Raw genomic sequence first — 20,847 nt, forward strand, 5'->3', positions numbered from 1 at the left:
TTTTCCTATCTTAAGGCTCTGTGTTGACATTTGTATCATTGGTACTCGTACCAAATCTTCTCACATCCAACAACTTGTTTGAAATGTTTTACATTGTCATTTCGGTGCCTTTTATAGCTGACTATGCGGTATGGACTTTGCTCATTGTTGATGGCCGTATGGTGACTTATAGTTGTTAATTTCTGTGTCATCAGGTCTCTTGTGGATAGTTCTCATTTGCCGTGACTCATGCCACATTAGGTGGAGGTTGGGGGTCACATTAACATGTTTAAACCCGCCGTATTCCGTATGAATGTGCCTGTCCCAAGTCAGGAGCCTGAAATTCAGTGATTGTCGTTTGTTTATGTGTTACATATTTGTTTTTCGTGCATTTTTTGTACATAAATTAGGCCGTTAGCTTTCTCGTTTGAATTGTTTTACATTGTCATTTTGGTGCCTTTTATAGCTGACTATGCGGTATGGACTTTGCTCATTGTGTGGTGACCTATAGTTGTTAATTTCTGTGTCATTTGGTCTCTATCGGCACTCATGCCACATCTTCTTTTTTATATTGTCTACAAGTTTTGTAGTATTTGGTTGAGGCAAACTAAAGTTAATAGAACGTTCGGAACCCATTTTTTGGGACGTTCGGGACGGATGGACTAGGGTTACACTTTATGCCCCTCCACTATGGCAGAAGTTCTGACCATTGTGCTGGTGACACTCATCCCACTAGCACTGTTATTAACACACACACAATTTTATTATAAACATATTCAATCATAATTTTGATGTCTTAACTTTGAGCCGAATGATTATGATTATATATGCATACATGCCCTTCCCAAGGAGTATCCAATTTGACAAATTTATTGTACATATACATTTTTGTAATATTTTATAGCTTAAATTTTAACTAATTAAGGCTTACAAACCTAAATTGATCATCACTTTCGTTTTATATGTCTTTTAACATTCTGTTTGAACAAAACGATTTGTTACATACTTCACATGTATTTCTATCAAATCTGAAATTATTACAAAGCCAATTAAATAAAATTCAGTCGAACTTGAAAATAAATGTGCAATCAAATATATATGCAAGTCGTCAACTGGTCAAGTGGCTAGATGCACAAATTGAACGACATGTCCTATTGGTGGTTTTAAAACTTCTAGAAATATTAACGAAAATAAGGGATGAGGGTCTGGATGAGGGGGTCTGTTATTCTGTAAACATTTAAATTTCACCCCTTTTTTCTCTAATCTTCAAATAATAAGTCTATTCTTTAAAAGTGATTTTTTACGCATTATTCTCTAATTTTTTCCCCAGTTTTCTTTAATCTTTAAAAAAAAAAGAGTAAAAAACATTCCTTTAAATGAATGAGAACAGTGATTTCCAAACAACAGCAAGGTTTTCATTTGTTTCTCAACAATGACGTGTTGATGTGTATTGTTCTGCATGCTTTAAATGCTAGTTCCTTGAAATAACAAGTCCAAGTTCTCATCAATTCTTTCCAGTGATTTTGACTACATAGAAAAAAGATATGGTGTAATTGCCAATGAGACAACTCTTTAAAAGAGACAAAATGACATAGAAATTAACAACTATAGGTCACTGTACGGCATTCAACAATGAGCGAAGCCAATACCGCATAGTCAGCTATAAAAGGCTCCCAAATGACAAATGTAAAACAATTCAAACGAGAAAACTAACAATACAGTTTCATTGTGCCTTTTTTGAGTTAACATATATGAACAATTATACAACAATAAAATGTCCTTAACGTCTCTTACAAGTCTAATCTCACAGTGGCCCTTACAACACGACCTGACCTACTGATATGACCAATGTTTTCATTTTCAGTTTGTTCCTGTGTATCATTGCTATCATCACTACTGCTGGATGAGTCATATTCATCTGAATTATCGGAGTCTTCTAAAATTTCGTCAACTAAAATTTCGTTTGGTTTATTCATTGTCTCTTCTGTAACACGCACTTCATTGTTTATTCTGAATTCAATATGTCCCCTGTTTTGAATGTCCTGATTCCGGTATAAAGAAATTGGTAAAGTGCCAGCTTTGTCTTTGGTTGTTTCATCTCTGACGCTTTTTTGTCTAATGGGTCGGTAATTTTCTATCAATGATTTCATTGCAACTACATCAGTTTTAGATACCTTCTTTATTTCCAAGTCAAATTGAATGTCGAAAACGTCTGATAAAGGCATGTTGCTGTTAGGAACGGGATAGTAGGAGTTTGGGTGTGTGAAATACTTTAGAGACCAAACAGATACTCTTTTAAGAGATTCTCCAATGATAGTGCTGAAATCCCTGGCATATTTCAGCATTGAAAATGTTTGGTGTCGGAGGTGCGATACGGCATGGAGGTTTTCGACAATAGAAGTAAGCAAAGTAGAGGCTTCTGTGCGATACTGACATGACTGACCGGAAGACAACACGTGAACATTTCTAGTTAACTCGCTTATTCCAGAGTCGAGTATCTGTATGGATCTACAGGTTTTGTTAGACACGGTTCCTTGGGGGCCATTTGTCACATTAACATGAAGCTGTTGGACGTTTTTCGCATTTTAGACATGCTCTTGTACAAATAATTTTGATAATTTTCTTTAAATTTTAAGAAGGGAAAATTCTGTAAACACTTAATTTTTAGAGTTTTCTTTTATTAATTATTCAATATTCATTATATTTTTAGACCACGCATTTCTCTAATCTTTATTTTTTTGGCCCGTTATTCTCTAATCTTCATTTTTTAAGGGCATTATTCTCTAATCATTTAACCCCATCCAAACCCTCAGGGATTAGTAAAGAAAAATAAATGTAAACAGAACGACTGAATAAATAAAAGGATGTTCGATATACTGTATATTTCGGTTTATTTTCAAAATCTATACGATGCTTTATTTTTATATAATTTCCTAATCAAAATAATTAAAATGAGAAGATAAATACCTAACAGCTTCCTTTACCGTCGATGCTGAAATGTTTAATGTTATATAACTATTTTAGCGTCTTTGACCTACATTATCTTTCTATTCGGATACTTGCGGTTATCTTCTCCAAGTTCAACGGGATCATTAGAATGATCTAGAATAGAACCCAGATGGAACCAAGAAGTTGGGTTGCTATAACCAAACAACCTGGATGTTGAACCAGTTACCATGGTTTCGAACCAAAGAACCCGGATAGAACCAAGGTTCAGAACCAAAAAAAACCAGATGGAACCAAAATTTAGAACCAGAGTGCCCGGATAGAACCTTATTGCATTCGGAATTTTCATGCCTTGTGTGTCCGTTATGCATTCGTTACGCGTCCGTTTTATTTGGTCAGTACATCAACGGACTCCGAACGGATAACAATTTTGTCAACGGACAACTTTTATTTTCATCCGTTAGGCGTCCGTACGTGCTATCCGGTAAGGTGTGACCGAGGCTTTAAAGTAAAAGCTATAGAAAAGTCAACATGACTGAAATTGTCAATTAATCTTTTATAGGAGTTATTGTCCTTGACAAATCTTTTTGGTTTTTAGCTGAAGCTATGATAGTTAGCGTACTGAAAAATTAAACAGTCATAAATTTCAGAAATGTCAGACCTATAAATACGTTTTTGACTGTAAAAAGCAATTGATTCCTTTTAGAAGGTTTTCTCCTTGAAAGATGAATTTTATTATTTTTTTCAGTCGTTTTGCAGAAACTAAGTCTGTTGGATAGTGAGAAAAACCTTTGTGATGATTCAAAATTTCATTTTTGAGTTATTGAGTATTTTGTAAAAAAGGGGGAGGGTTTTTACATGTCGCACCATATCTCAAAAACGATTTATGATTATTGCTTAAAACTTTACACATGTCTTTGTTATATTAATCTAAAGATCTCTATACTTTTTGGTGATGATTAAAAATTTTATTTTTGAGTTATTGAGTATTTTGTAAAAAAGGGGGAGGTTTTTTTTACATGTTGTGCCGTATCTCAAAAACAATTTATGATTATTGCTTAAAACTTTACACACTTCTTTGTTATATTAATCTAAAGATCTGTATACTTTTTGGTGATGATTCAAAACTTTATTTTGGAGTTATTGAGTATTTTGTTAAACAGGGGAGGTTTTTTTTACATGTCGCGCCGTATCTCATAAATAATTTATGCTTATTGCTTAAAACTTTACACACTTCTTTGTTATATTAATCTTAAGATCTGTATACTTTTTGGTTTTGAATTTTATTTCAGTGATATTTAGTTTTTTGTAAAAAAAAAAACAGGGTTGGGGGTTTCACATGTCCCGCCGTGTCTCAAAAACAATATATGGTTATTGCTTAAAACTTTCTCAGACACTATTTATGATTATTGCATAAAACTTCCACACAAGACGTCGGGCGTATCATGCGCTCATAGCGCAGCTGTTTATTATTCTATCAATCGATTTACGACTTTTGAACAGCGATATAGTACTGTTGCCTTTGTTTATAGATCAAAATTCAGATCAAAATCATTGTAGATCGTCTTTAGTTAAACTGTGCACTGTTCATCCTGTTTGTTCTGATTTTTTTATGTTGGTAATTACAAAAAAATATATTAATATTATACACCAAAACACAATCATATTATTGGTAAGAACAAATATTCATAGATTTTCTATAATTGAACACCCATAAAAATTAATCCACATTTATCAATAGCGATAGGATTAGTTTCCTATATCTTTCCACAATATATATTATTCATAAAGTTTCGCAGAATAACACCATTTTCAGATAAAATGTCGAATTTACAATTGTTACTGAAATATGTCAGTAATTATTTACAGTTAAACCTGGAAACATTGCATTGGTTCGCGTACATTTGACAAGAATTATTCCATGCTCTTTAATAATGACAGTAGTATCATTGCGCTATGCCATAACAAGATTTGAATTTTTAGTTTTTTCTATCATATCTGTACTACTGAAAATGAAGGTGTTCTTTAGTTTATATTTTGGATCAATGATTTTTATTTTGTTTTGAACACCTGTTAGTTCGAATACTTCACAGAATACTTTTTCTTCATGATTATAGACAACAACCAACCAATCCGTTTTGAAATGGAACTTTGAACCCTTCTTGATATTTCGTGCTAACCCGGTTCTGTGCAGAACTTTCCGTCTGGAAAGCTATGTATCTTTTCAACCTTTGCGAACAGTTCAGGATAGGCAATGGTGTACATATAGGCGTTATAACTTTTTCCTCCGAAGAAGTATTAACCTTTACGAGCAATTTTTCTACGGAAACTTCAGTGAATGCTTTGCAGTCGTATTTCGACTTATGCGAAGTGAAAGGATTCACAATTTTATTCAGGATTATTTTAAGTTGACTACCGACGGCAAACTAAATCCTCCGTGAACTGTTTATCTGCATAACTGGTGATTAAATCCTTCGATGTCTTGATGAGACGAGCTGATGACTCTCAATAACATCCTACTGAATTTTTATCGTGTTTATTCAATCGATCTTCTATCAAATTATCAAGAGAGTGATTCTGTGATTTTTTCAGTTTCTTGTTGTTGTCGCGATAGTTCAAGCATAAGTTTATCCTACAGTCTAGAAATTTAGCTACCACAAAATTCTCTTACGTACATAATTAATTATTTGCAAATATTCGTTAATTCATTGTCCCTGTGAGATGAGGGATAAGATTTTAAACCAGATACTGGTATAGAAATGTGTGTCCTACATAACGGACAAGTTAATAAATGATCATGAACATCCAGTTTTTTAGACAAGGTGTACAACAGATATGGTAACAGTCCCAAAGTCAAGAATCTGTGTACGGATATACATACAATCAAATCCAACATTTTGTTTCTAGACCAGAATAGTTGGCACGCGCATTGTCAAATGGTTGTAGCTTGACATCAAAAACAAAGAAGGGAGTTTTAATATATCCAAATACTGGTTTTCTCATTTCACAAATTTTGCTTGACCTCATATTTATACACCACGCAAATTTTTTGCAGATCGTATAATGTTTTTGAACACTTTGAATTTAAATTTTATTTTAGAAATGAATTAAAATGTAAAGCTATGATGTTTAAGATAGAGGTTTCTTGGGAACGTACCTTCAAAACACAATTTTAACATAACATTAAACAGAACTCTTGACTATAAATTTACTGTGAAAAAGTCAGCATCTGTAATCCATGTTTTAGTCTAGAAGCAGTGAAAAAAATCATACTATATATGTTCACAATGTTAATTTGAGAACAATTACGTGTTGCTTTAAGTTAAGTAAGTCTACTTAAAAATTAAAAGCTTCAACTAGAATTGGAGCACACTCAAATTTCACAATCCTATAAAATTAAAGAGAGTTCATTTAAAATGATCCTGATAAACTTATCGAACCTTTAGATAAACTTGTTCTAAAAAGTTACCAATTAAAAACTGTAATTAGATCACTGAAAATTGTTTTTATTGGTATTAATTTTGATTTTGTTATTAGTAAATTAATACCAAACTAAATGGTATTGTTATATACATGTATATACCTGTATCTTGGCATTACATTCTCTGACTCTTTATGACGTCTTTATACTAATGATGTTGAATGTGTACTGATTGTTAATAAAGTCTTAAAGGCATGCTTTTTTATTAGTTGTGAGTGGCTGTGAAATAGCTGTCAGTAACTGCGAGTACTCTCAGATCTGTACTTAGTGTCTTTTTGTTGTTAGGATATACAAGTACCAGGCCGGCAACGTCAACTCAATGTTTTTTTTATATGTACTTCTGTATGTATTCATCTGATGAGTTCAGACTTTTTCAACATATTTTTATAGTTCGTTCTAATGTTTTACTATCACACCACTGTTTAAGGATATGGTGGAGTTTTGGGATCCCGCTAATATGTTTTACCTGCCACATTCTGTATGTATGTGTCCGTTTTTCGTTCATTTTTTGGTTAATGAATAAGGCCAGTAGTTTCTCGTTTGAATTGTTTTACATTGTCATTTCAGGGTCTTTTATAGCGGACTATGCGGTATGGGCTTTGCTCATTGTTGGAGGCTGCACGGTGACCTATAGCTTTTGATGTCTGTGTCATTTAGTCTCTTGTTGAAATCTGTCTTATTGGCACTCGTACCACATCTTCTTTTTTTTTTATAATAAACTTAATTCTTATAATTGCATTTATTTGCTTTAATTATGAAATAACTTTTGGGATCCCGCTAATATGTTTTACCTGCCACATTCTGTATGTATGTGTCCGTTTTTCGTTCATTTTTTGGTTAATGAATAAGGCCATTAGTTTCTCGTTTGAATTGTTTTACATTGTCATTTCAGGGTCTTTTATAGCGGACTATGCGGTATGGGCTTTGCTCATCGTTGGAGGCTGCACGGTGACCTATAGCTTTTGATGTCTGTGTCATTTAGTCTCTTGTTGAAAGCTGTCTTATTGGCACTCGTACCACATCTTCTTTTTTTTTTATAATAAACTTAATTCTTATAATTGCATTTATTTGCTTTAATTATGAAATAACTAGTTATCTTTGAGACTACATTAACACATATGTGGTAGTACAGCTAATGCCTCAAAATGGTTGTGGATCAATCAAAAGATCAGATTGTTACGAAAAAAACAAACCTTTCCAAAGTCATGATCCTATGGCCCTTGTAAGTCTTGAATTTGTTTTTAGTTCATCTATATGTTTTGGATTTTAGTATGACATTTTTTTTCACTGAACTGGTACACCTCTTCTTTACGGGCCAGCTGATACAAGCCTCCGGGTGTAGTATTTGCTCGCAGTGCTGAAGACAGATTGCTGGCCTTCGGGTGTTTTATGCTCTTTGGTCGAGTTGTTGTCTCTTTGACACATTCCTCATTTCAATTCTTAATTTTATGCGATGTAATTATTATCAAACGTGTGTTTGAAATAAACCACACCTACTGACCGTGTATTACAGATACAGATACAACATATACTTTATTTTTTGCTAATCAAAGCACACACAAGGAGCAGAATAATCACAATGTATCATACAATAAACAAATATAATATAATACATCACATCACATCACATCACATAAAAATATTACAATGGTTTTATTTCGATTTAATTTGGCCACATCTCATTGAATTTATTATAAGTCTATTAGTAATTTTATTGGTAACAGAATTATTTTATAATTATTAGATTTTTAATAAATTTAAAATAATATATATATAATTTTGATGAAGTCCAACCATTGATACTTTATTAATCCAGGAACTTGGAGCATGAAATCCTATAAGCTGATGATGCAACACTATTTTAAAATTATTTTTAAGATTAATTTCCTGGAGTCCCATCCAATATATAGCTTATTGTAGAATTATGGTATAAGTTTTTAACCAATGCTATTCATAGAGTTTATTTGAGATAAGATAAAACGCTTTAAAGGTGAAAATTAAAATCGAATGCATTGTAGAACGTCTTTTGTTAAACCATGTCTTCTTCATCCTGTGTGTTCTGATTTTTTTAAAGTTGGTATTTACAAAAGCAATGATAATATGATACACCAAAACATAATCATGTTAATGGTATGAAAAGATTGTCATAGTTTTTCTATTATTAAACACCCACAAAAATCCACATTTATCAATAGCGATAGGATTAGCTTCATTCAAAGTTCCATTTACCAAATTATACGGCAAGTTTCGCAGAAAAACACCATTTTCTGATAAAATATCGATTACACAATTGCAGCAGTCCGCTATTAAAACATGTCCGTAATTGTCAACAGTTAAACCTCGGAATTTTGCATTGGATCGTGTATATGTGTCAAGAATTATTCCATGCTTATCGGTAATTACAATTGTATTATTGCAACATGCCAAAACAAGATTTGAATTCTTAGTTTCTGCTATCATATCTGTACTAGTAAAAATGTGTGTGTTCTTCAGTTTATTATTTTTATCCGTGATTTTAATTTTGTTTTGAACTCCTTCTAACTCGGATACTTCACAGAATACCTTTTCCTCTTGATTATACACAAGCAAATTCCCATTTTGCATAAAACAACCAACCAATCCGTTTTGAAACGGAACTTTGAACCCTTCTTGATATTTTTTGTTAACTCTCTTCATTGCAAACTGTCCATTCCAAAACAATAATTCATCTGCAGACTTTCTAAGCATTCTTCTGCAATTGGTTGGTGGCGTAAAAGTAGAACGCGATGTCCCTTTGGGATTATAGAGACTGACAGATTTCTCCAAGCGTATCCACATATTGTCGTTATTAGCGACAACACTATCAATGATATTATCTGGAAGTTGAAAGCTATGTACCATTTCTACCTTTGTGAACAGTTCAGGAATAGGTAATGGTGTATATACAGGTGTTATTACATTTACCTCCGATTGAGTATTAACCTTTCCAAGCAATTTTTCTACAGTAGCTTCAGTGAATGCCTCACATTCGTATTTCAACTTATGCAAAGTCAAAGGATTCACAGTTTTGTTCAGGACTTTGTCGAGTTGACTACCGATGGCAAAAAAATCCGTCATGAACTGTTTATCTGCAGACCTATTAATGAAACCCTCCGACGTCTGGATGAGACCAGCTAATGACAATTGCTCTCTTTCTATCTCATCCAAATACGTGTCCATTACTTTAACATCTTTCTTTTTAATCTTATCGATTGTAGCAAAACTTTTGTTTGTCAATACATCAACGGTATTGCAAAATACTTCTTTCATGCTTGAAGTGTGTGCTTTGATGTCCCTTTTCACTATGTTAAGGTGTTTGTAATAGTTATTTTCTTCTTGTTTAACTAACTCTGCAGTGTTTCCAAGAACCGATATTCTCGATTTCAAGCTTGCTGTTCTAGCCATGAGAATTTTCTTCCGAGTGTCAATCAACAGCGTCAGGTTCTGGATATCGTGCAAACCATGTGCTTTTTCTGAACACTCGCTACACAACAATAAATTACATGGTTTACAAAATACGGTCAACTCTTTTCTATGTTCCTCGCATTCGTTTATCGAATCTTTATCGTGTTTGCTCAATTGATCTTCTTTCAGGTTCTCAATCGAGTGATTCTGTGACGTTTTCAGTTTCTTGTGGTAGTCGCGACAGTTCGAGCATAAGTTTATCCTACAGTCTAGACATTTAGCTACAACAAAATTCTCTTCCGAACATAATTCGCATATGTCCGTTAGTTCATTGCCACTGTTAGATGGTTCAACGTTGAATGGATAAGATTTAAAACCACTTACCCCATTTTCTGGTAGAGAAATGTGTGTCCTACATAACGGACAAGTCAAATAATTCTTACGAACGTCCAGTTTTTCCAGACACGGTGTGCAAAATGAATGGAAACAGTCCAAGAGCCGCGGTTCTGTGTACGGAGACAAACAAATCCCACATTTTGATTCAATATCAGAAAAGTTTCCATGCGCCATGCTGAATCTTTGTAGCTTGACAAACAAAACCTAACAAGGAAGTTTTAATATATCCAACTGATTGGGACAGATTAGGTGAACGTTCGTCTGTAACGCTCACTGCTCACGACGTTCTTATTATAGACATTTAAACTGTGGGGTCACCAAAAGTTCTCAGGGCCTAAATAAAATAATTCGAAACTAATCAAGAACAACCTTTGTTTTTTTTTTTAATTTATATTGAATACTTAAACATTCTTTACTTTACGATATCGCAAAATCTTTCAGAAAAAATGACTTAACTGGCTTTAAAAAGTTAAAATGCATGTGTTGAAAATTATCTTTTTTCGGACGTTAAGATTTAACAATTACAGTTTTCGAATTATGTCATCTTTCAACTTTTATCTGGTCTTAAATTTTATTTCAGAACGAATGCATGTTCCACTTTCATTCGTTGTTAAAATACAAAACATATAGACAAAATATACTTCTGTCCTGTTTTTTCCTACTTGCAAGTTATTGGATAGTAAACAAGTTATTTGGATTAAGCCTTTTGAAACTTGCATTTACGTTATTGTATTGGCAAAACGTATAATTTGGTGTATATAGGAATCTTCAACTGTTCTGCTAATGACTATACTTGTAAAAAAAACCTTGGCCATCGAAACGTATTCAACTTATTATTTTTTAAATCGACCCAATTTGCATAGTAATAGACGATTTCGTACATTTTATGATCGCAAATAAAATATATTTATAATACTCTGTGCATTGTAGTTCGTCTTTTCATTTTTGTCTTTTGTTAATAGATATTCTGTCTTTCTGTGAGTGATTATTTGTTATTGACTCCTTAAGTGTACTCGCAAATAATTTAAAACCAAGACTTGCATTATGAAATGTCTTTTTTTTAAACATCCAAACATCCATAGATAAGGACTAAAATTCGCCAGGTCGACGGTCCCTGGAAAGAATTTGTCTGATAGTCTATCATACCACATATTCTTATTTTTATTTGCAGTTTTATCTATAATAAAAATGTGAATTGAATTGTAAAAGAGACAACAACCCGACCAAACAGCAGAAAACAGCCCAAGGCAATACGTAGATCTTTCGTATCTAGGGAATTGTAATACACACACTTATTTCAGGTAAATAGTATGTAAGCCATACTCAAGTTATAGATATTGTCGTCAACTTTTGAAACCGGCTTTTATGTTTCTTTAAGGTACCGATCATTCATCTTTTTTTCTTTTGGGCCTCGACTTTCCCATGGGACAGACAATTTTGATTCAACTATTTTAAAAATATGCAATTTTTCAAAATCATACACTGGCAGGCCAGCAGGAGTAGGTTCCGATCACCAGTAACTTGGAGCTTAAAGTTTCATTATTTGTCAAAATAAGTGATTCATATTTAGATATATTGATGATCAACAATCCAAACTTTTCTGATTGGGTTCTATAAATATATCCTCCATATCTAAACATTATAGAGACAACAAACACGGCTATCTTCGCTTCATTTTTAGAATGATACCTCAAACTTGGCATACGCGTTCATCTCAGAAGCTGAATCTATGACAAACGAGACGATTTTAATTTTAAAATTATCAATTTCACCCGCCGTAGTGGGAATATCCCATTTTCACCTGCATATGGGATACTTCAATGGAAATAAACTCATCATAGATTATGATACCAGGATTGAAATTATTTTGTATTTGTGCCAGACGCACGTTTCTTAAAACGTCAGCAGTGTCTGAGCAGAAAATTGATGAAGACCTTATTCATAAATAATTCATATCTTTTTGACGTGGTACTTATTCATTCCGCCATTATTTTTTTGTCTTTTTTGTTGTGTTTTTTTTTAATTCTTATTGATAATTTACACTTATGTGCTTTGTTTATATGCCATTTAGTTTTTTTTGTTGACATAATTTTTATTTGTTTGATTAAATAGGGATTATAACACAATGCTGACTGCATATTTTTGACATTTTTATCTATTTTGTCTGTTTGTTTTCTTCACACGTTATTGTCAATATGATGGAATACAATGGAATTGTATGCGACTGTCATAAAAGTGAGAGGTTAACTAGCTATGAAACCTGCACCAAGTTAGAAATATGACTGTTGTTGTCTTCCATTCGTTCGGTGTTTGCTATTTGATAAGGGACTTTGCGATTTGAATGTTCCTTGGAGTTCGGAACTTTTGTTATGTTACTTTTTAAAATATAGTTGTCTTAGAGACCCGACTGGTCCTTTGATTAGACTGAAACAGGTCCAAGAAATATGATTTGCAACTGGAATATTATAAAATAATTCAATATTTGAACGCATGTGTTTGCGTAAGAACTGGGAATTAAACTTTATCTTTATAAGCTGGTGAATAATGTTTGTGTTATATTTTTCTTAATAAATAATCAAGCAATCATATTTAGGAAAATACCTGAATAAATGAACTATTTTTGGATCTAAGGTAAATATATTTCATATGTGTTTGTGCTAAGCATCATAATTCAATCTTTTTAAAACCTGTTGAACACGTTATTTGAAGTCCATTTACATTTCATCTTCATTTGAAAAAAAGATTAGATACTTATACTTAATTGCAAATCTCAACTTACCAAATACGCTTTTTGATTAAACATTTTTAACATTTTTAACATTAGAGAAAAATATATCATCTTCCTTATAACCATAAACTAAGAATTTCAGTGCAGTTATGGTTAAATAAAAAGTCAACTGATGGTACGGTACAATATATCTTTATTAATATACAGTGAATGGATAAAATGAATGTACTTCGTCTACAAAAATTGTCAACAATTAATATCGTAGTTTGTAATTTCCACTTTTCCCCCAGTTATATAAACCACTTATGTACACTTTCAACCTGCAAATATAAGTAGTATGAAATAACTTATGTAAAAAGATGTCCCAATCTGTACCACAATAAATTTGAGCTGCATGCATCGCTTATTTGCATGATGGGAGCCGAATTTTTGTGGATTTTTAATCATGTGTTTAAAGTAATATCACTGCATTTAATTTTTTTTAGAAATCAGAAGCAAAACCTATTTGATGAGTCAGTTATTGGTCTGTTGTGGAAATTAATTTCTAGTTTTACCTATTACACCCTATTTTTATGCTTTCAATTTCAGATTTATTGTTGACAAACGATAATGTCTTCACAGAAAATGAATGACAGAGCAACACGAAGCCCACCATATATTAGGTGTGATCTTAAAGACCCCATCTTCGCTAGTCAATACTAACGACTCTGTCCCATCCTGGTTAGGAGTGAATCGGATCGTAGTCTTAGCTACAAATATGATCATATATGACCTGGGAGTGACAGATTCAGTACCAAAGAGTGGCACATGTCGTGAACGATAACCCTGACAACTTGAATAGTAGTAATATGCATAATATGATACTAAACCCTTGACTGGATATATTGTGTTTGATTTTCATTTCATATGATAAGGATATAAACTTACTGTTTAATTAAGGGTTGGAGCTGGCATGTTAGGCATACCTGCTAGTAGTCCTTTGTCATTTTGCTTAGTTTCTTACCTATTCTTACATCGGGCTCGGAGACTTTTTTAAACTGAGTTTTATTGTGCGTATTCTCGTGTGTTTGTTTTTTCTACATTGGCTAGGAGTATAGGGGAGGAAGAGCTGGAGCCCGCCTCCGAATGTGAATTTTGTAAGCTGTGTTAAAGACCCTTTGGTGGCCTTTGGCTGTTTTCTACTCTTTGGTTGAATTGTTATCTCTTTGACACATTACCCATTTCTATTTTCTATTTTATAATAAACACTATCTCACCTCGTCTTCAAAATTTGCCAATTTAAGGTATAACCCTAATTAACAGGCAATGTACACAAGAGTTATCTCACAATTTAAGTCATGTTGACGTATTTTCAGATTTTTGATAATTATTATTCTTGCAATTTAAAGTTTCTATACATCTATTACAGTTGACGCCCTTTGGGTTCCATGGGCTAAAAAGACAAGACATATACGTGTTTCTCGTTTCTCGTTTTTTATACAGATTAGAACGTTGGTTTTCCCGTTTGAATGGTTTTACACTAGTAATTTTGGGGCCCTTTATAGCTTTTTGTTCGGTGTGAGCCAAGGCTCCGTGTTGAAGACCGTACATTGAACTATAATGGTTTACTTTTATAAATTGTTATTTGGATGGAGAGTTGTCTCATTGGCACTCACACCACATCTTCCTTTATCCAAGACTTCCCTTTGTACCCCCTTACCTGTGTTTTGCTAATTCCCTTCGAATGGAAGTCTCTCTAAAAAGGTGATATATTTCTGATAAAAAACTTTTAAAACATCGACCATGTCAGTACGACTTACATGCATAAAACAACGTAATTAACGATTGCTTTGAGTTTCTGTTTCCGCGATAATAGTTTCTGTTTCAGTGGTAAGACATTTACTGAAAATACAATACACTACAATATCAAATGAAGTACAAAAGTGATTATTGTAAGATAAGGTCTCAAACCTAATTTGAAGGGAGACAGCGATAGGTAAATGTTATGATGAGTTAAGCCTTTTTCAACTTATTTGTATAGTTCGTTCTTATGTTGTACTGTTATACCACTGTCCCAGGTTAGGGGGAGGGTTGGGATCCCGCTAACATGTTTAACTCCGCCACATTATTTATGTACGTGCCTGTCCCAAGTTAGGAGCCTGTAATTCAGTGGTTGTCGTTTGTTTATGTGTTACATATTTGTTTTTCGTTCATTTTTTTTTATATAAATAAGGCCGTTAGTTTTCTGGTTTGAATTGTTTTACATTGTAATATCGGGGCCTTTTATAGCTGACTATGCGGTATAGGCTTTGCTCATTGTTGAAGGTCGTACGGTGACCTATAGTTATTGATGTCTGTGTCATTTTGGTCCCTTGTGGACAGTTGTCTTATTGGCAATCATACCACATCTTCTTTTTTATACATCCACATAATGTTTATTTATGTATTCAAAAGCTTAGAAAGAACCGGGTTTTTTTTGGTTTACATTGTTCGTACTATGAAAGGTGTCTTTTAATTCCTGTTGTCTTACTTAAAGTTTGATGGTCCCTTGCTTTCATTTGCAGATCTAAAAAAACCAATACTAAAGCATTCCATTCTTCAATACTTCAAGACCATCGTGTTTTATTTGTTGATATGGAATATTTACCAACAAGGTATCGGTACCTTCTGATAAACTCTTTTAGAAAAAGGACTAGACGTTCATTAACGTACCCCTGGTTCATCAACAGCACATCAGCAGTGCAACTTTGAATACCGAATAAGTTGGGAAACTCATATCCCATATGCAGGTGAAATTGGTATGTTGCTACTGAGGTGGGGGGAAATTGATAATTTCAAAATGAAAAAAACTTCTCGTTTGTAATTTTTTCTGGTATTGAGATGAAAGCATATGTCAAATTCGAGGCATAAGTTTGAAAATGAGTGGAAAAGTGGTCTGTTGTTTCTTTAATTTCTTGTTCTGGGGATATATAAACGGAATCCAATCAGAACAGTTTGGATTATTAATGGAAGGAACATTATCAATATATCTGAATGTGAAATTAAACAACCTGGCTTCTTTGATCTTCTTATGTTTGACAAGTGTCTGCAGTAACTCCGACTCATTTGTAAATAAGAAGAGGTCTGTGTAGTATGTTTTACCTTTTTGTTCACTATAAACAAAATATGTTGTATGGTATCCTCAAGTAATAAATTTAAAGCGTATGCTAGCAACTTTATGTTGAAAAGCATTGTGGATTATTTCTTTGGGACGATTTTTCAATTTCACATAGGGAATGGTGGTATGAAAAAATCAAAAGTTTTGATAGAACATTTTCAGAAAAAGATCGAGATTTAAAATTGTACAGTTTATTGCTGTAAAATATTTATCAATTTCAATCAATAGTACACAAATATTATAGAATAATAATTTTGTGTTACTATGATGTTAAAGACCATAACGACATTCATTGTGTTTAATGGTTGCAGTGTTATTTTCTTATATAAAAATGTTCCCTACCCTGTGTATATGTAGCAAGGAAAACCTTTTACTCCCAGCCCAGTCACTTTGAATACAGATCCTGTTAGTGGAAATTTTTCAGCATCTTCTTCAACACAACATGTAACGTATAACTCATCATTCTTTGTACCACCGAAACAACAAGATGTAATTCGCTTTGCAGGCATTTCAACTGTACTGATTTGTTTTCCTGAAGAAAAAAATGTATACTTAAATTTCGAATGATACAAATGTGTATGTTATACGTTCATACATTCTGCTCAAAACACTAGTTCATATAATAAATAAATAAAAACTACCGAAATCTGTAAATCAATGTGAACAGAACTAACCGTGTAAGAAATCAACTTTGTCAGAATAGTGTTTAATTTTATTCTCCACAACTTCTTTTCTTTTAAATTTTGAGTCAAAATTATCCACCCCTTTTGCTATTTAAACATACAAGTAATTCGCATATTTGATTTTGCCCCGATCAGAATGCTCCATGCTATCCTCAATTTCTTGTATACTAGTAATTAGTCATTTCTGACCTTGGATTTTCTCTTTATTGAAAGGAGTTAGTCTATGTGCTGAAAAGATCATTTCAATCTTAAAACAAGTCATCAAAAATATCAAACCTGTTTCAGGATCCATTCTCATCACCCTTCCACCAAAGAAACATGCTATCCATAACATGCCATCAGTGTCGATTGTCATTCCGTCTGGAAATGGTGATCCGAATGGACCTTTTTCAAATTCAGCTATAGTTCTTTGCCTACCTACATTTTGAAATAGAATAATGTTTTACACATACTTTTAAAATAGGAATATAAACAACTTATTACTCGTCGTTTTTAATACCAAGGTTTCAACTTTGTATCACATAAGGACTCCCACACCAATCAGAGTATTAATGGTGGTCTTATGATGATATATTATGCAAGATTTTTTTGTTTGCTTTTTCAAACATTCTAATTTGCAATTATTTTATTTGCGACAACAACATTATTAAAGTTCCCTCAAAATTATGACATTTGTGAATCATAGATACGTACAGATTGTCCCGTTATCAATATCATAGTCAAATGCATATACAACTCCTGGTACAGAGTCAATATAGTACATAGTCTTGTTGTCAGGTGACCATGCTATTCCGTTGGAAATAGTGATATTTTCAACGTGCTTTTTTATTGTCCCATCCGTGTCTAGAGAATACAGAGATCCCTTTTCCTTTGGTATTAGAGCCAGATCTTTCCCGTTACCCATTGTGCCTAAAACAGAAATCTTCAAAATAAATTCTGTCAATTAAGAAATCATTGCGTGCATTATTTATTGCGTGTTTTGAAGAAGGATTATTTTTTGCAAAGCCAAGAAAACTTAATACAGTTATATGTATACAATATGCGAGTTCTTGTTATTGCATTAAAAAAATCGTAATAATTTTTGAATTTATAGTATCATATTTAAAGAGAATGTTGTAACATTGAAATGTTGATTTCAATCGAATACAATTATGTCGAGGATAAATGTTTACAGCAGAAGCCCACTATATAGTAGTATAAGATATAATGGACTTCTGTCTTTTTACACATCATTCTGTGTTAATGCTAACTGTATTATATGTCTCTCCATTGGTGATCGAGGTAAGACTATTTCAAAATACAAAATCAAACGCTGAAAACCTAATATATAACAAAAAACTGTATTGCCAAAAACGATAAAAAGAAAGATCAGATCTTTTAACCAAGAAGAGACTTATTTAAAAATGTTTCCAAAGTTTTTAAAAACAGCAGACTATTTCATGTTATAAAAGCATATTATTTTGTAAACATTGCTCTTTACCAACCTGCCCATATCCTACCGCGCGGATCGCATTTGCCATCATTGAATCTGTTGTCAAGTCCATCATCAACTTCATGCAATAGTGTAGTCTTCTCAATGTTCCAATCCAAATGTGTAAGAGTCTTTCCAAGACCAACAATAACACCCCCTTTCGTCCATGGAACAACGAATCCGACGGTGTTATCTCAAATAAAGTGAATAAAATTTATAGCGAGAAATTAATCATAGAGCTTCGTGGATTTCAAACACATGTGGAAAAAGTATGCAATAATACGTTTGATCCGCTCGTTTAAAGAAGAAAAAATAAGATTCCGACAAATTCACAGAAAATACTTCCTTATAATGACATTAACGGTACCAATCTTACTGCAACAGATGCACATTTTGACAACTCTTCAGTGATGCTGGATGCTTAATCGTGTGAAACCTAATACAAACGACGAAGAGCTAATAAACAAACGAAAAAAACAAAACAAAAGTAAAGCCAAACCCGGACTTGTAATCTTGAAATTATGACATATCAATTACATACAATTGGATTCTGCACATGTATTTCTAAATTGAAACATCACATGAATTTTCCTTACAGTGTACTAGTATATAAATCTTAATTTACATAATGTAAGGTAAGTAGTTAAACTATGAAAGAAATAAGTTAAATAGTACCTAAAACAATGTTCTGTTCAACACCAGTGACAGCGTTCCATCTATGTACACTATTAGCGCAGATGTCAACAAAAAATAAGCATTGTGAATCTTCGTCCCAATGAGGTGCTTCACCTATTGTACTGCATGCATTTTTTCTAACTACTTCAATCGGCATGGTCCTCAACTTTTACAACTTTAAAAAGACATTGAAGATTCAGTATACATACCAAACAACAATCAAACCTATATTTTAATGGAATCAGACCCATAACATGGGCGTTATTTGAAAATCAATTACTGTCGTGCGTTCTAATGGTCCCGTTTCTTACATCTTTTTCTGTTTTCAATTGTTGTTTTTGACATAATATATACGAAGTATGTGTTTAGTTATTATTTATTAGTTTGAATAATTGGTCCTCGTTTAAAAACTTTATAGCTAAAATATTTAACATTTCAGTTTTACACAAATCTTACTTTGTAAATTACTAAAATACTCGATTTTGTATTTAAAATATTGCCTATCTTTTCTGGACGAGTTGTTTTCGGTATTCCTATGGGAACCAATGGTTCTCTTCGTTCTCACGGTACCATTTTGACTACATCTGTATAAAGCAGATTTTTAAGGAAGAAGGATAGAACCTGTCACTAATCTTTAACTTTACGTTTACCATCAAGATTAAGATTTTTAGATATGGCGTCAAATCTCCCCTAACTTGGGATGTAACAAAACAACATAATAACAAACTATAAGAATCGGGTGAAAACAGCTTCTAACCTCATCAGATCAGGAGATATCACAGATGTTAGCGGATATTCTCCTAATATCGTTACTCCAATCCCGTCCCCTTTTCACGATTGCAACCTACATAATTTATACTTATTATCAGGTTTATACTAAAATAAGCAACACGACAGGTGCCACATTGCCTTCCGGAACACCTGAGTTTTTGTTTGGGTTCGTCTTGTGTAGTCTATAGTTTCTATGTTGTATTTTATGTACTTTGTTTGTTTTTTTAGCCATGGCGTTGTCAGTCTATTTTCGACTAATGAGTTTGAATGTCCCTCTGGTATAATGATAACAAAAACAATATTTATACAAATAAAAACAATATTCAAAGATCTATTTACAGTGTTGAATTGACAAAAGAGAACCAAAAGGGATATTCAAACTCAAAAGTCGAAAATGAACTGATAACGCTGTGGCTTAACTCTTGGTTTAGTACCTTCCTTGTGAGCAGCAGCTTTTAGAATAAGTTTATTTAAAGGCTTGATAAGTTTTCGGACTCGGTAAACAACATTCCCGTAAAATTTAGGGTGTTATGATGTTATGCTCTTCTGGTAAGACCTCTTTTGCTTTGATGCTCACAACTCAGTGTATTATGAATTTCTGACCTATCAAGCTTACGTTCTCGAGCAAAACTGACCAATTTTTTTTCTCTATCTTTAAAATTGATATTGGATTTAAAATTTAAAGATAACGTTAAATCTATCAGTATACTCACGGTCACTCTACGTGGATGATGTTATCACCAAATAGATATCGTTTTGTAAATACCGAATGTGATGTCTAGGCATATTTCAAATTAAAATCATGTCTCTAGTTTCTTTTCAAAGTAAATATTGAGTGGTACAGAGTATTTACCTCTTTTTATTTTTTTTAAATAACTGTGACATTCAATCAATTCACTATTATATTTCCTATAAAATGCATAATGATTTTTAAACGGAAAGTTCTATTTGTTCAAACACTTTATCAAGTTTTAAATAAATAAATAAACTTTAAAATCGTCCGATTTAAATTAGTTGCATTATTTCTTATGAACTAGATTCGATATAAGGCCGAACGAGAAAAAACGGCTTTTGATATTGCAACTAAAGAAGAAAGACTTCTAATATTATTTTCAAGGTCTACAAAATAACGAGAACAATATGTGACAAAAAATAATC

General features: G+C 32.8%; 2 protein-coding genes across 3 annotated transcripts; both read right to left on the reverse strand.

The window, feature by feature from the left end:
- Positions 1–8,216: 8,216 nt before the first annotated feature.
- Positions 8,217–10,441, reverse strand: LOC139480891 (E3 ubiquitin-protein ligase TRIM45-like). The gene has a single exon (XM_071263834.1). The coding sequence runs from the start codon at positions 10,397–10,399 to the stop codon at positions 8,531–8,533; it is 1,869 nt and encodes a 622-aa protein (XP_071119935.1). The 5' UTR covers positions 10,400–10,441; the 3' UTR covers positions 8,217–8,530.
- A 2,673-nt stretch (positions 10,442–13,114) lies between these two features.
- Positions 13,115–20,518, reverse strand: LOC139480898 (regucalcin-like). 2 transcript variants are annotated; one of them, XM_071263844.1, is made up of 8 exons: positions 20,403–20,518; positions 18,919–19,093; positions 18,257–18,436; positions 17,466–17,681; positions 17,049–17,189; positions 16,432–16,621; positions 14,753–14,834; positions 13,115–13,273 (listed from the first exon to the last, which is right to left on the reverse strand). In XM_071263844.1, the coding sequence occupies exons 2-7, from the start codon at positions 19,073–19,075 to the stop codon at positions 14,771–14,773; spliced, it is 948 nt and encodes a 315-aa protein (XP_071119945.1). In that variant the 5' UTR covers positions 19,076–19,093; positions 20,403–20,518; the 3' UTR covers positions 13,115–13,273; positions 14,753–14,770. The 2 variants fall into 2 exon arrangements, with proteins under 2 accessions (XP_071119945.1, XP_071119953.1); XM_071263852.1 differs by having other exon boundaries at positions 13,119–13,273; positions 14,764–14,834.
- Between the last annotated feature and the right edge of the window lie 329 nt (positions 20,519–20,847).

This window comes from Mytilus edulis, chromosome 1, assembly GCF_963676685.1.
Source record: "Mytilus edulis chromosome 1, xbMytEdul2.2, whole genome shotgun sequence".
Lineage (NCBI taxonomy): Eukaryota > Metazoa > Mollusca > Bivalvia > Mytilida > Mytilidae > Mytilus > Mytilus edulis.